Genomic DNA, 15,217 nt, shown 5'->3' with positions numbered 1-15,217 from the left:
CAGGGAGCCCGGCCTGGCTCTCAAACAGATAATGAGTGGGAGGTTGCCATGCAAAACAGGGAGCCCGGCCTGGCGCTCTTTGACAGCTTAGAGGGGTGGGATGGGAGAGGGGAAGGAGGCTTAAGAGGGACGGGACATATATATCATGATGACTGGTTCACACCGGCGTACAGCAGAAACCAACACAACACTGGAAAGCAGTTATCCTCCAGTTTAAAACAAAGTAAGACACTGAGTTTAGCCTACATGTAGGGGAAGAGAGTCCAGCTCCATCTTTTAAAAGGAGATCAAAGAATGTGTGGGCATATTTTAAAGCCACCAAGACTGCTCTTACTGCATTCTAATTATTTATTTAAACACTTTCATTTTTAGGTTGCTTTTGAGGACATTCTTAAGGCATTTATTTTACCCTGTATAAAACTAAAGATCTGGGCACTGACTATAGTTAAGTTACAGAGGAATCAAACTTTAAATTAAGTTATAGAGGAATCTCATCTCCCACTTAAGTAGACATGTGTCTGACTTTAGTCAAGTTAGTTACTCTGAATCTCAGCTTCCTGATCTTTAAAGTGGGAGTTGTAACCACCAGTCCTGTCGGAGGATGAAGTGGAATAATGCAGGTGAGAGTCCCCTGCAAACTGTGAGGTACTGTGGGATTACTGAACCAGGCAGGATGCAGTCAGTGCTGCAAGCCCTGTGTGAGCATAGTCTGGCTTCCAGAATTTACTGCCTTGTTTACTTATCGGTCACCACACATGAGCCCCTTTATCACCTCTCCTCTCCTCTCGGCCTCAGACGATCTCCAAGCTTGTAACACAGAGTTTTGCACATAGAAGGTAATCCATAAACATTTGCTGTTGTTCACTATGATACTGACAGTTCTCCTGATTTTCTTTTCATTTCAGGTTAAATGGAGGAAACTTTTTAAACAGCTATATTGCACAAACTAGAACAGAAAGTTATTATGAAGTATAGGACCATGAATTGCTCAGAGCACAGGTTCTGGGAACAGACTTGGGACAGACTTGGGTTAAACTCATGTCTGCCACTCAGAAGCTTCTGAACTCTGTCAACTCCCTAAGCCTCCTCAGTTTCTTCATATGTAACTTGGGGATAACAGCACTGATTATTTGACGAGGTCATAATGAAGATCAAGGAGATAATACATGAGAAGCATCTAGAATACTGCCCGTCACATTTTCAGTAGTCCATTAATGTGTATTATTATTCATCATATGATTATTATGAAATGGCTCCATTATTAACAAGGGAAAGGCATTCAGACCCATGACAGATGGCACCTTCCTGCTTTCGAGTCCCATTTTGCACTCCAGGATGACTTACTGAGTCCAGGAAAAAGAGCTCTTCCAGGCTTACCTTGTCTACCTGGGTGGCTATCTATCTAAAACAGCCTGTCTGGCTTGAGCTATTTCCATTTGCTGTCTTTATGAGCCTGGAGGCATGCACAGCTATGAGCACATTTCAGAAATTTGAAAAATAAACAATGAAATGTCTTACGCTTGCCACACATGCATTTTTTCCTACCATGATTTAGGTTGGCTGGTTCTAAGCCATAAAAAGTTTATAATAAGAAAGAAAAAAAGAATGAAATTTCCCAGTTTAAAACTCTTTAACCCCAGCCCTCAAAACTTTCCAACTCAAGGTTAAGATGCGAACAAATGTTCCAACCAATATGTTCATGAAAGATTTAATAATTACTTTGCTTATGAAAGTTTAAACAGCTGCTTAAGTGAGTAAAAAGGCTCCCACCCAGGCAGAATAACTTGCTGTACCCATTAAGAAGGTTTTACAAATCACCAGACTGTGTATTCAGATGAAAGGAGAGCTGCTTTTGCAGCACAGCCTCTAAATTTCAATTATGTATGGAATGGGTTTGGCCATCAGGTCAATCAGGTTTTGTTTATTCCTTCAGCAGGGGTCTTGACAGCATCAGTGTTAAGGCAGTTTCCAAAGGGATTGCTAAGCTTTTCCATCATGTATTTTTAAAAACACACATACAGGAAATAGGCCAAGCCTTTTTCTTTAGGTTGTTTTATGCCTTAGTTCCATGAATATAAAGTTCATTATCAAATTGATTGGGAAATTACAGGAGGTTGCGTTACACTCCTTAAAAAAGAATAACATTATGCTTTGGACTTTCACATACGCTATTCCTTCTTGGAATATCCCCCATCCCAACTCCATCCCCATAACCTTTTGCATGGTTAACCCTTCACGATTAACTATTCTGCTGTAGGAATAAGTTGGATCTCACCAGAAAGCCTTCCTTGGCCTCCTTGACCAGGATGGTTCTCCCCATCATACCACTTGGCTACCATATTATAGCACTTAGCACCTGTTACTGCAGTTACTTGTTTAACTCCCTGTCTCTACCATGAAACCTCACAAATTACTAAGGGCTAATTAATATATCAACATAGAGTAGGAGCTCAGTAAATTCCTGCAGAATTAATGAATAAATTCTCCAAGTCACCCACACTGCACTTTTTCTTCTCTCCAAACTTTAACAACTCTTGCCAATTTTATTTCTTAAATATTTCCTGAATCCATCTCCTCTTTTCCAACACTATTTCAACTGTCTCTGTTCAAATCCAGCTAATCTCCTGGCTGAATTTCAGTCTTTGTCCCTCAAATACATACAGTGGGTAGAGTGAGTCAAAATGAAAAATCTACTGCTAACCACACCTTTAAGTCCCTTCTTGCTATTAACAGGACAAAGCCCAGCCCTTTGAGGGGCACGCCAGGCTTCTGTGGTTAGTCCCTCCTGATGTACCCCTCTTGATTCTCAGTTCCTTACTTCTGCATAATCTCTGCCCTCTCCAAAGAAGGCTAACATTCACTGAGGGTCAGAGAGGCATAATAACCTACCAACAAAATGTCAGAGGCAGGATGTGAATTCTACAAGCTACATTGCTATGCTACCACCACAGTGCTATGCTGCCCACCCAATGCTACTGCTGTAACCCTAGTGCCTGACACACACCGCATATTTCATAAATGTGTGTTGAATGAATGAATGAAGAGTTGAAAGTGGGAAGAATATAAAAAACACCAAAATATAAACTATCCGATAGATCTTAGTCCTCTTTTCTCCTGTTTCTCAGAAAGCTTGGGGATTATTGCAAAACGACCTGTTAGAGATTTCCAGTGCACATCAGCACATTAAAGGCTTAAGAAGTTCTTCAGAAAAAAAAGTGGGGTGTTTGTTTAACTTTTCTCAATAGAAGAGTTCCTAACTGTATTTGAACACAGAATGTGTTCTTTAAAATAAGAAAAGAACACCTACCAATACCCCTACTCTGTGAAAGACTGAAAGGGCTCCCACTGCGTCTGAGCATCTGAGAGCATACACTCTGCACTGTCAAGCTCCTGATAATCTCCAGGTTTTTTTTTTTTTTTAAGAATGGAATTTTAAGGCTGGAAATGACCTTTGAGCTTTTCCAGACAAAGTCCCCCATTCTGTCTTTGAAGGATTAAGTGGCCCAAAGTCACTCAGGTTATTTGTGGCAGAAATAAAACTAGAAACAAGGCCTGGCATCTCCCACCCAGTGGGTCCTTTGCATCAGTCCACACCAGTGACTCTCCATGTGCAGTGACCTCTGTCCCTCAGGGGACATCTAGCAGCTCCTAGAGATATCTTTGATGGTCTCGGCTGGGGAATAGGGGACAGACGGGGAACGCTGCTAAATATTCCACAATGTAAACCACGGCCTCCCACAACAAAGAACTATCTGGCCTCAAATATCAATAGTGATGACTCTGAGAAACTCTGTCCCACACTAAACAAAAGAAAAAGCAAACTGTCCAGTGAACAGACTAGAGCTTTCATTTCAACATTTCCCGCTAGCCTGCATAGTGCTGCATTATATTTGAAATAATACCGGCATATGAAAATGAAATTGTCCTTTGAATCCCTGAAAATAACTGCTGTTGGAAAAAGGCTTAGATTAACCACCCCCCCCCCATCAAGGCTTCACTGAAATGGGTTTGGATATTATTAACCAAAAAAAAAAAAAAAAAAACCAAACACACTTCTTTACATACAGTTCCCTCAGAAGAATTCTTGAATGTATTAACTTTTGAAAAATACTGTATTTACTAAGCAAGACCTCAGAGTAAAGCCTAGGAGATCACTCAGGAACAATAGCAACCAGCCAGCCTTAGGCCAGCCCAAGAGACTCTGCTCTTGGTCTCCCGTAGAGTCTCCCCCATAGCTGCCCGTGGCCCTAGTCCCAGGTCCCAATCATGTCAGTTTGAGCACAACCCTCCTTCTGTGTTTGTTTGTTTGAGTGGGAGACCCTGGAAGGATCATAAACGAAGCCTGGGAAAGGACTGTGTGGGGAGATGCTAGCACGGGGTCCCACCTACACCAGGGGCTCCACAGAGGTTGCTCACAGGCAGCCGCTGCTTTCCAGGAAAGAGGCTCACTCTTGGGAGTGTCTTCAGAGCGTTTCCTTATTGGGTTTCTGTTCCACCGTTCTCTAAGATGTCATCACTGGGGAAGCTGAACAAAGGATACACCTCACCCAAGCTTCCTGCACTATTTTTGCAACTTCTTGGGAGCTTAAAATTATTTCCAAATAAAAAGTGCTTTTTAGGTGATGAGATTGGTAGTAGATCTATTTAGTCTTTGTCTCTGGTCTTTTGCTAAAACAGAAACACTTGATTACCGGACTGGTGAGGGTAAAGGTGTATGAATAGGGGCACAGGGGAAGAGGCATCAGAAAGTGTCACTGACACCAGAGAAGTGCTGCATCCACCAGGGACAGGGAGCTAAAGAGACTGAGACCCAAATCAGACTCAGTGGAGAGACGATGAGTAGCAAGAATGGACCAAGCACAGGTGGGTTCCTCATGGGTGCTCTAAGGAAACTGCAGAACAACAGGGGACAGTATATCTGAGAGTTGTTCATGCCCAGGAGAGTGATATCAGAAGAAAAAGCATGAGAAAAAGACACCAATAATGACTTAGCAGGCATAGCATGACTTGAATCATGAATCAACAAAATCCCACAGATTCACACACTATCTGTCCAGCTACAATGCACCCTGGCACAATGGAGTATCTTTGAGGTAGAAAGGAATGGGAGTCGGGAAACCTGTGGTCACCTTCCAGATGTGACCTATCACACGTTTGTTGTGTCTCCGTGGACAAAGTCCCTCAGATTCAGTTTCCCCATCTGCAGATCAGGGAATGGCTGCTGACTGCTAGGAGCCTTACCTGTCTGTCTCACTCGTGTAAGACTCTTCTAATAGGTGTGATACCCTCTACTTACTGAAAAATAAAACCTATTCATGAATAGCAATAAGTTTCCTATGAATTTTCCAATGCACATTAGCTCTTTAATAAATGGGAGTAGAATAACATGGCTATTTTAGGACCAGGGAGGATCAGCTCAGAAGTCAAGGAGCTCTCATGCCCACCCTTTCAGATTCATTTTCAACCACGGATGGGCCCCACAAACACAATGATTTCCCGGGGGTAAAGCTGTCTGACAGAAAGGAGTTCGAAGGCCTAATGTCACACAGATGGCCAAAAAACATATGAAAGAAATGTTCAACATCACTAATTATTAGAGAAATGCAAAACAAAACTACCATGAGGTATCATCTCACACCAGTCAGAATGGCCATCATCAAAAAATTTCCAAAAAATTTATGCTGGAGAAGATGTGGATAAAGGGGAACCCTCCTACATGGTTGGTGGGAATGTAAATTGGTACAGCCACTATGGAGAACAGTATTGAGATTCTTTAAAAAAAAAACTATAAATAGAACTACCATATGACCCAGCAATCCCACTCCTGGGCATACACTGGGAGAAAATCACAATTCCAAAAGATCCATGCACCCCAGTGTTCACTGCAGCACTATTTATTAATACAATAGCTATGATATGGAAGCAACATAAGTGTCTATCAATAGAGGAATAGGTAAAGAAGATGTGGTACAAATATACAATGGACTCAGCCATAAAAAGCAATAAAATTGTGCCAGTCGCAGAGACACAGATGGACCTAGAGACTTCATACAGACTGAAGTAAGTCAGAAAGAGAAAAACAAATATCAGATAATACCATGTATATGCAGAATTTAGAAGGATGATACAGATAGGCTTATTTGAAGAGCAGAAATAGAGACACAGACTTGTAAATGCCAAGTTGGGGGAGGGCGGGATGAATTAGGAGATTGGGATTGACATGTATATACTACTATATTTAAAATAGATAACTCATGAGGAACCTACTGTGTAGCACAGGAAATTCTACTCAATTAATGGAAAGGCATTTTCATTTATGGCATGTAAATGGGGAAACTTCATGGCAAATAGATGGGGAAACAATGGAAACAGTGAGAGACCTTATTTTTTTTGAGTTCCAAAAAATAAAGACACTTTATTTTGGGGGAGGGACTCCAAAATTACTGCAGATGGTGACTGCAGCCATGAAATTAAAAGACGCTTGCTCCTTGGGAAAAAAGCTATGACCAAACTAGACAGCATATTAAAAAGCAGAGACATTACTTTACCAACAAAGGTCCGTCTAGTCAAAGCTATGGTTTTTCCCGTAGTCATGTATGGATGTATGGCTATAAAGAAAGCTGAGAGCTGAAGAATTGATGGTTTTGAACTGTGGTATTGGAGAAGACTCTTGAGAGTCCCTTGCACTGCAAGGAGATCCAACTAGTCAATCCTAAAGGAAATCAACCCTGAATATTCATTGGAAGGACTGATGCTGAAGCTGAAACTCCAATACTGTGGCTATCTGATGCGAAGAAGTTACTCATTGGAAAAGAGCCTGATGCTGGGAAAGATTGAAAGTGGGAGGAAAAGGGGACGACAGAGGATGAGACAGTTTGATGGCATCACTGACTCAATGGACATGAGTTTGAGCAAGCTCTGGGAGTTGGTGATGGACAGGGAAGCCTGGCGTGCTGCAGTCCATGGGGTCACAAAGAGTCAGAGACGACTGAGTGACTGAATTGAACTGAAATGGAAAGGAAATTCATAAAAAGAAATTATATATATAATGATATACTTTGTTGTACAGTAGAAACTAACACAACACTGTAAAACAACTATATTTCAATAAAAAGTAATATTTAAAAAAATGGCCTAATGTCAGAGCTTCCAGCCAACCTGCTTTTCGCCAGTGAAATGCACCCCCTCAAAGTGTTCAGGTCTGCTGAACCCTGCACAACACGCCCAAACCACAGAGGAGCAGTTTCAGAAGAGGGAAGAGTGGAGAGAGGATTTCAGGCCTGGAGGAGCCGTCTTGCGGGGTTTTTAGGAAGCAGGTAGGATTTGCGTCTATAATACCCTTATTCTGCCTTTTCATATATTGGAACCCAATAAAGTATGTGTATAATTGGCATTTTTTAAAGCCTGTGGTTAATTCAGTCAAGGCTTATGTCTGAACTATGTAACAGGGTTTTGAAACTAATGCTTCATTAATCACATATACACTTTTCCAGAGCCAAAATTCACATGTTGTCCATAGATCTTGGGCCAAATCAGAAGGATTCTTTATGTGTTAAATGCTTTCCTTTCATCAAGGTGCTGTGCATGTATGAGATATAATGTGGGTGTCAGCGCCGAAGAGTATCGGCCACTGCCTGGGTGTTAGACCACTTTCAGGTCACCCACGATGCTTGGCTGCAGGCAGAATAATGGCAGTTTCAAAACACATCCTCTTCATTTTTAGCAGTAATACCCACTGCAACTGGTTTGCTCAGCACTATTTAGCATTGCTTCCCGGTCGTTAATAAGAAGCAAGGTATCAGGGATATGTCAGGGATAAGTAGGTCAACATAAACTATCAAGACCAATATTTATGTCATTGTCAACATACTAATTTAAATAAAAATTTTATTAAAATTAAAATAAAAAATAAAGTTAAATGATGTTAGAAAAGTTTGCCAGAGTTTAGGAGAGCTGAACTCCCTCACTAGCCAGGGAAAGAATGGGTCTAGGTGGTACGGGATCTCTACCATGCATCTCTTTTTCCCCTTTCTTCATTCTAATTTTTCACTCATTTATGAATAGTTTAATTTAATTTAACCATAACTGCCTCCTACTTAACTCCCCTAAACTTTTCCCAACGTGCTCTCTTTTCCTCTGTCTTCCTCACCTCCAATCACTCACTCCAGCATATACCTTTATTTTACTTTTATTTGTTTGGGGGGAGCTTCCCTGATAGCTCAGTTGGTAAAGAATCCACCTGCAATGCAGGAGACCCCAGTTCAATTCCAAATCTGTATTGAATTTATGACAATATTGCTTCTGTTTTATATTTTGGTTTTTTGATTGTGAGGCATCCCTCCCCAACCAGGGATAGTACCTGCTCCTCCTGCATGGGAAGGTGCAGCCTTAACCAATGGAGTGCCATCAAAGTCCCAGCATTTACCTTTATCATAACTTTTATCTTTTAGGGGACAGGACCCCTGACAGCTTGGAAACTCCACTTTGAGACTGGCATTTTAAAAGATAACTGAACTGCATTGCAAAAATGCAGAAGCAGAAAAAATGCACAAACAGAAGAAAAGAAAGTCAGGAGGGAAATTTCAAGGGCCTGAATTAGAACAATAACAACATAAAGACAAAGCAGGAATAGATTAAAAAAAAATAGGTTGAAAGCAGACTGAATGGGATATGGCTCTTAACTGTAGGACAGTGATAGAGAGGAAGAAGGAAAAATAACTTGAAGTCTCTGAACTGTGCTCATAAGTAAATAGGGTTCCTTTAATAGAGACAAGAAATTAAGATGAGGTGTCAGGTGTGAGGGAGTTGATGAACTTGAGTTTAGCCACATAGAAATGCATTTAGGGGTGATGTCCAATATGCCCATGGACAACCAATGTTCTAAATAGGCAGGAAAACTTCTGGATTTAAAGAGAATAGAGATTAAGAAAATCGTCCATTCATTTTCTTCTGTTTTTATTATTTCTCTCCTCATTTCACTGAAATAAAATATGTGTGGAGAAGCCACTGCCTGCCAAATTCTGGGATAGGCGTTAGGGAAAAAAAGAAAGTAAACAGAAGGCTCATGGCATCTGCGACAAGCTCTGGTGGGAGATGATAGTCTAACAATGGCATCAAGTGGTGGAATGAGGGGAGGGTTCCCCGAGGAGGCTTTGTAAGGGATGTACTGTGCTTATGTTCATTAAGTTGCCTAACCCCTAGGGGGAAAACACATGATTCCGGCTTCCCTTCACAGCCTAGACCCCTCTGTGGTTCCAGGCAGACTGTAAGGCAGACTCCCCCCAACACAGCCAAGTGGATGTCACTGCACAGCACTCGCCCACATTCCTTCTGGGAAGGTAATACTGTGACTTCTCTGTGGGAGACCTTTTGCTAATCTTCCATCCTTTACATCTAGGTAACAAAATATTTACAACTGACTCTTGGAATGCGATGCAACACTACGATTGAGGTGAAATCCTGATTCCTAGGACCTCTCTGCAATTGTCCATCACACACCTGGAGAAGGTGCTACCCCATAGAATACAGACTGAAGCATCTTTACAGAGATTAGGATGCTAAGATTCAGGCAAGCCTTGCAATTCCACTCCTAGGCACTTGTTGTTGTTTATAAAGAAGGAAAACACATGGCCAGGAGAAGATTTATGCAAGAATGTTCACAAAAGCTTTATTCATAACAGTCAAAACCCAGAAACCACCAGAATGTCCATCATCCTCGGTGAATGGATAAATACATTGAGGTCTAGCCTCACAATGAAATATTACTCAGCAGAATAAAGGAGTGAGCAGCGATACAACATGGATAAGTCTCAAAAGCATTATGCTGAGTGAATGAAGCCAGTGCGAAAGACTCCACGTGCATGATGCTATCTCCATGAATTTCTAGAGAAGAAAGAGCTATAGTTTCAGGAAGCAGACCATGGTCCCTCGGAGACAGGGGAGTTGAGGAGGAGATGGACTGTGAGGGGCCCAAGGGAACATTCGGGGTGAGGAAAATATTCTCTATTATGCTTGGGGTTATATTACTGGGTGCATTTTTCAACACTCATGGAATTGTACACTTTAATTTGGTAAGCTTATTTTATGTGAACTATACCTCAGTAAAACTGATTGAAAAAACAGTCCTGCAGGGCTGAGGAGTAGACTGACCGTGCGCAGCGGGAAGGTGCCTTGGCTCCTGGGAAGCTCTGAGCCAGCACCACCTCAACCTTCCAGCTGCTGCTGCCCGAGAATGCCTCTGTTTTAATGTTTTAGCCACAGACCCTGACACCCACTGGCCATTTCAGACTACGGTTCCGATAACTCACTCTCACCTTGCCCCCTGTTCTTAGGCTACCAGTGTGCGCATCTGGACAGCTGATAAAAATATAATCCTAAACCCCTCCCACCTGGACTAACAACCTTAACAAAGCAACATTTCGTCCTGGAAGTACTGACAGTAAGGATTACACTCCAAGGGGTCTTGACTACTCAGTTCCTGGAACCTGGACTCTTAGCTCTTCTATTGCCTCTGTTTCCTGAAGAGACAAGGGACTTGTTTCTTTTCTCAACACTTAAAACTATAATTTCGCTAAGGCTGTCTGACTCCCCTGGTCCTACTGAGATCTTGCTTTTCCACTATATCTGTGGCTTATAACCCCAGGGTTGATGCATGCCCCAGCCCTGGGAGCAGTTCATTTAGGAAGAGAGAAAAGGGTTCTGAACTTAAACCACATCTGTACTGCAGCACAGCCCTTAAGTCTGAGAGAGGCCCCAAGCTAGGACGCTTGCAGAAGTTTCTCCATCACTGTGCACTTGTTCTCTCATCCCGCTGATCTCCTTAAATGAAATACAAGTCTAAACTTCCTGAACAGCTTTATTTTAGGGGCTATTTTCAGAATTCCAATACCTACTAATAAATAAGATTCATACCAGAAACCTTATAAAAGCCATTTTTTTGTACATTTAATGTCATAGGAAGAAAACATGACATTCAGTGGGTGCCTGTGACACGACAAACACTGAATCAGGAGGCTATCGGATGTGCATTATCTAATCTAGTCCTCACACTGATCCTGTTCTTCCCCTTCTTTGTAGATAAATTCTCTTAGACTTAGAGGATAAGTAACTCGCTGAAGGTATTTAATCTTCAGCTAGTATAGAGTTTGAATATGTATCTAGGACTATTTGATTTAAAAAAAACCTCTAAAGAGTTCATGTAAACTGTGGTCTACAGTTTGGTTTAATATTCATAAGGTCCTGGTTTGAGTCCCTTCTCAGCCATTTACTAGCTGTATGGACCTTAGGCAAGTGAGTTTCCTTCCAGATTATTTTTCCTCAACTGTAAAATGGAGAAAATAGACCTACTTCACGGAGCTTTGAAAAGATGAAGACAAGTCACACAATAAGCCTACTATCAACCATTGGCATGATCTCAAATGCCAAGCTGGTTCCAAATGGAAGAAATTCGACACAAATAGACAATTACTGCCCTCAGCTATTCAGAGGTGAACTTCCACACAGCGGGTCATGTTTTGGCCTTCGGTTAGTCCTGCCCTTGTTCATTCAATGTAGTAAACTTTTAATAGGGAAAATATGTGTGTGTGTGTGTGTGTGTGTGTGTGTGTGTTAGTTGCTCAGTTGTTCTTTGCAACCCCATGGACTGTAGCCCTCCAGGCTCCTTGGTGCGTGGGATTTCCCAGGCAAGAATACTGGAGTGGGTTGCCATTTCCTTCTCCAGGAGATCTTCCCCACCCAGGGATTGAACCTGGGTCTCTTGCATTGCAGGTAGATTCTTTACCATTTGAACCACCAGGGAAGCCTTGTGTGTGAGTGTGTGTGTGTGTGTGTGTGTGTGTGTGTGTGTGTGTGTGAGTGTGTGTGTGCATGTGTGTGTATGAAGTGTCTGCCTTTAATGAGTCTATGAGGATCAGCTCTGCAGATTCGTGCTCTCTTTCCTAAACTGTTTCTAAAAACTGAAACTTGACTGCAACATCCTGTTCCCAGACAGTCCATCCCTTTCCTTTGTCTTCACTCACCTGCTCCGGATACTTGCTCCCAGTGATCTCTGCCACTGTGTTGAAGGAATCAGCATCTGGATAGCTCTTTGCCCCCATCTTCAGCTGAACGACAATTCTGTTCCCGCGAGAAGCCATTCTTGACATCATCTCTGCGTCCTCCACCGTAATACAAGCTGTTGGGATCTTTGGCACACCCTTCTGGTATTCCTGAATACCTGTGTGAGGACTTGAGAAAAGAAGTCACCAGGTTACCTTGATAGTGGAAATGGACCAAACGTATTTTTTAAAAGCCCCTGTATTTGACATTTGATTTTCACTGGTCTTTGTTTGCATGTGAGGAACGGAAAGGGTGGGCAATATTGGTTTACTTGCTTTTGATGTGAAGGTAATTTTTTTTTATAAAAATAACTTAGAGAATTCAGTTTAATAATAATTTCATTGAAAACATTCTATAAAATGTATTTTGATAATTTGAATAATCCTTTACAAAGTTGCAAATTGCTTCAAACTCAGTGTCTTCAAGACCAAGAGGTGAAGACATGTGTTCGAGGAGATAAAACTCTATCACAGCTACAGACCAGAGGACCCACAAACTGGCGTAGATGCACCTGGCTCTCTGGTCTGGCTCAAGTGCTGCCGTCTTCCCACCCGAACACAGAGGTCTGCAGTGTAGCCCTGCATAAGGGTAGAATGCCCTGCGTAAGGGTAGAACGCTCTGCAGGAAAACCACAGAACAATGTCGGAAGAAATGTTTGTGTTTCCATAAGGAAAAGTGCCAAATAAACCCAGGTCCGGTGATGTCACCATTACAAGGAAAAGGCTCCTGAGTGCTCCCCATATCCCGTCAGTCTATTCCTGTCTTCTGTGGAAGCACAAGCTAAGAGCCTTCTTATCCAAATTAAAATTTTTTTTAATATTTCCATACTTGCTTCAGGTGGTCTTATATTCAGAGAAAAGTGTTTCTCCTCTTTTTAGCCAAAACACACTTCTCTCCTGGAGAAGTGACTTCAGTCTTCACGTGCACAAACACGATGATGCAGTCTTACCACTGCTTTCTTGGTGTGACTATATTCTTGTGACCATGTATTAGGTGATGACTTACTGACTTAGAGAAACTGCATGGCAAAGTGATTAAGAATCGAGATTCTGGATTCAAATCTGGACTGTGCCACTTATTACTAATTGGTCTTGGGCAAGTTACACATCAGACTTCCCTGGTGGCTCAGTGGGTAAAGAATCTGCCTGAAATGCAGGAGACCCAGGTTGGATTCCTGGGTCAGGTAGATCCCCTGGAGGAGGGCATGGCAACCCACTCCAGTATTCTCACTTGGAGAATCCCAAGGATAGAAGAGCTTGGTGGGTGATGGTCCCTAGGGTCACAAAGAGTCAGACACGACTGAAGCAACTGAGTACGCACCCACCCAAGTTATACATCTTTGCTTCAGTGGCTTCATCTGTGATTGAAGATGGTAATTATAATATCCACTTCACAGTTATTTTGCAAATTTACTTAATTTATACAAACATATTACTTACCCTAGAATATAGTAAGCACTCGATAAATGTTAAATATTTACCATACTAATTTATCTATTACATTAATCTTGCAGAGAGAGACTGTGTGAGCTCAAGTCCTTAGGACAATCTAAGCACATTCTTTATAGACATTTCTTAAGTGTTGGCTGGAAATTTTATCCTTCATAAGAGAGAGACAAATGACTTTTAAATCTAAAACTTATAAAACAAAGCCTGAATCTGAATCCCTGTTTCAGAATATGCCTGACCCACTCTGACTCCAGTGTTCTTGCCTGGAGAATCCCAGGGACGGCGGAGCCTGGTGAGCTGCCATCTATGGGGTTGCCCAGAGTCGGACATGACTGAAGGGACTTAGCAGCAGCAGCATGAAGTTACATAACTCAGGTCAGATCCTGGTTCTGCCAACTCTCTGCCTGCCTGACACCAAGCAACTTGGATCATCTCTCTGTTTCTGAGCTTCCACATCTGAAACGTGGAGAATAATATTAGCACTGACCTCATAAGATTGCTATGAGGAATAAAAGAGATAGCATATGTAAAGGATTTACAAGTGCTTGGCACATAGGAATTACTTAGTAAACATTAGTTGTTATTATTATTATTTCTTCAGTGTTAATTTTCCCCACTGACTTGGTAGAGTGATTAATGACCGAAAGTATTTTGAAACATGTAGGAAGACAATCTAAATATTTATTATTTATTATTCATAGTACCTTACGTGATGTCTAGGATCCAACAAACTCTCCTTGTTCTCAGGCTCTCTGACTCGAAAGGAGGTCAGTGTAACACTTCTTAATAGGCTCTTTTAAATAATGTTTCCAAACAAATTGGCACTAATAAGTTGCAGGTAAGAGTTCTTAATCCAGGTACAGTGAACTGGGCATACACCCATAGCTCTACTGAGGAAAATGGCATTTTCCAACTGTGGTACTGAATTCAAGATATAAAATGCTTCAATTTATTTCTGTAATTAAACATGTGCTCTGGTGGTGGAGTATTCAGCACTGTTCAGTAGAAGGAGACAGAAGACTCAACAGTTTAGTTGAAGTTCTGCATTGTCACTGTCAATTGTCCTACAGGAGAGGATCAGCATAAACATCAGCTTCCTGACCCCGTTTACAAACCCCGTGTGCAATTTAACAATAACAAAATGCAAATGACAAAGGAAGCTGTAAAAAAAAATCAAAATAAGAACATTTAAAGATTAACACCAATCCCTCGTCAAGTCTTCAAAAGATACAAGGGAAGGGAACGCTTCCCAACTCATTCTACAAGGCCACTACTACTACTAACAAAACCAGACATAGACACTGCTAGGAAAGAAAACTGCAATCCAAAATCGCTTAGATAAGTATAAATGCAAAAAAGAAAGAAACTAAAATAAACTGATACAGCAACATATGAAAACACCATGACCAAGAGGAATTTATTCAGGAATGCAATATCAAAAAGTCAATCAATGTAGCACATTATAATAATGTAATAAAAGATAAAAATCACAGGATCATCTCAATAGATGCTGACTAAGCCTTGGACAAAATCTAATCCTCTTTCATAATAAAAACACTCAACAAACTAAAAATGGAAGGGAACTTCCTCAACTCAATAAAAGCTATCTATTAAAGTGAAGTCGCTCAGTCATGTCCGACTCTTTGCGACCCCATGTGACTGTAGCCTACCAG

At 41.5% G+C, this 15,217-nt stretch overlaps 1 protein-coding gene across 1 annotated transcript in view; it reads right to left on the bottom strand.

Annotated features, from left to right (window-relative positions):
- Positions 1–15,217, bottom strand: part of CPQ (carboxypeptidase Q) — a 544,096-nt gene that overhangs the window by 283,726 nt on the left and 245,153 nt on the right. Inside the window, exon 4 of the mRNA XM_070383007.1 lies at positions 12,018–12,225. Coding sequence (XP_070239108.1) covers positions 12,018–12,225 — 208 coding nt within the window. The remainder of the gene's footprint in view (positions 1–12,017; positions 12,226–15,217) is intronic.

The sequence above is a fragment of the Bos mutus genome, chromosome 14 (assembly GCF_027580195.1).
Source record: "Bos mutus isolate GX-2022 chromosome 14, NWIPB_WYAK_1.1, whole genome shotgun sequence".
Taxonomy (NCBI): domain Eukaryota; kingdom Metazoa; phylum Chordata; class Mammalia; order Artiodactyla; family Bovidae; genus Bos; species Bos mutus.
This window is presented reverse-complemented; position numbering and strand designations above follow the sequence as displayed.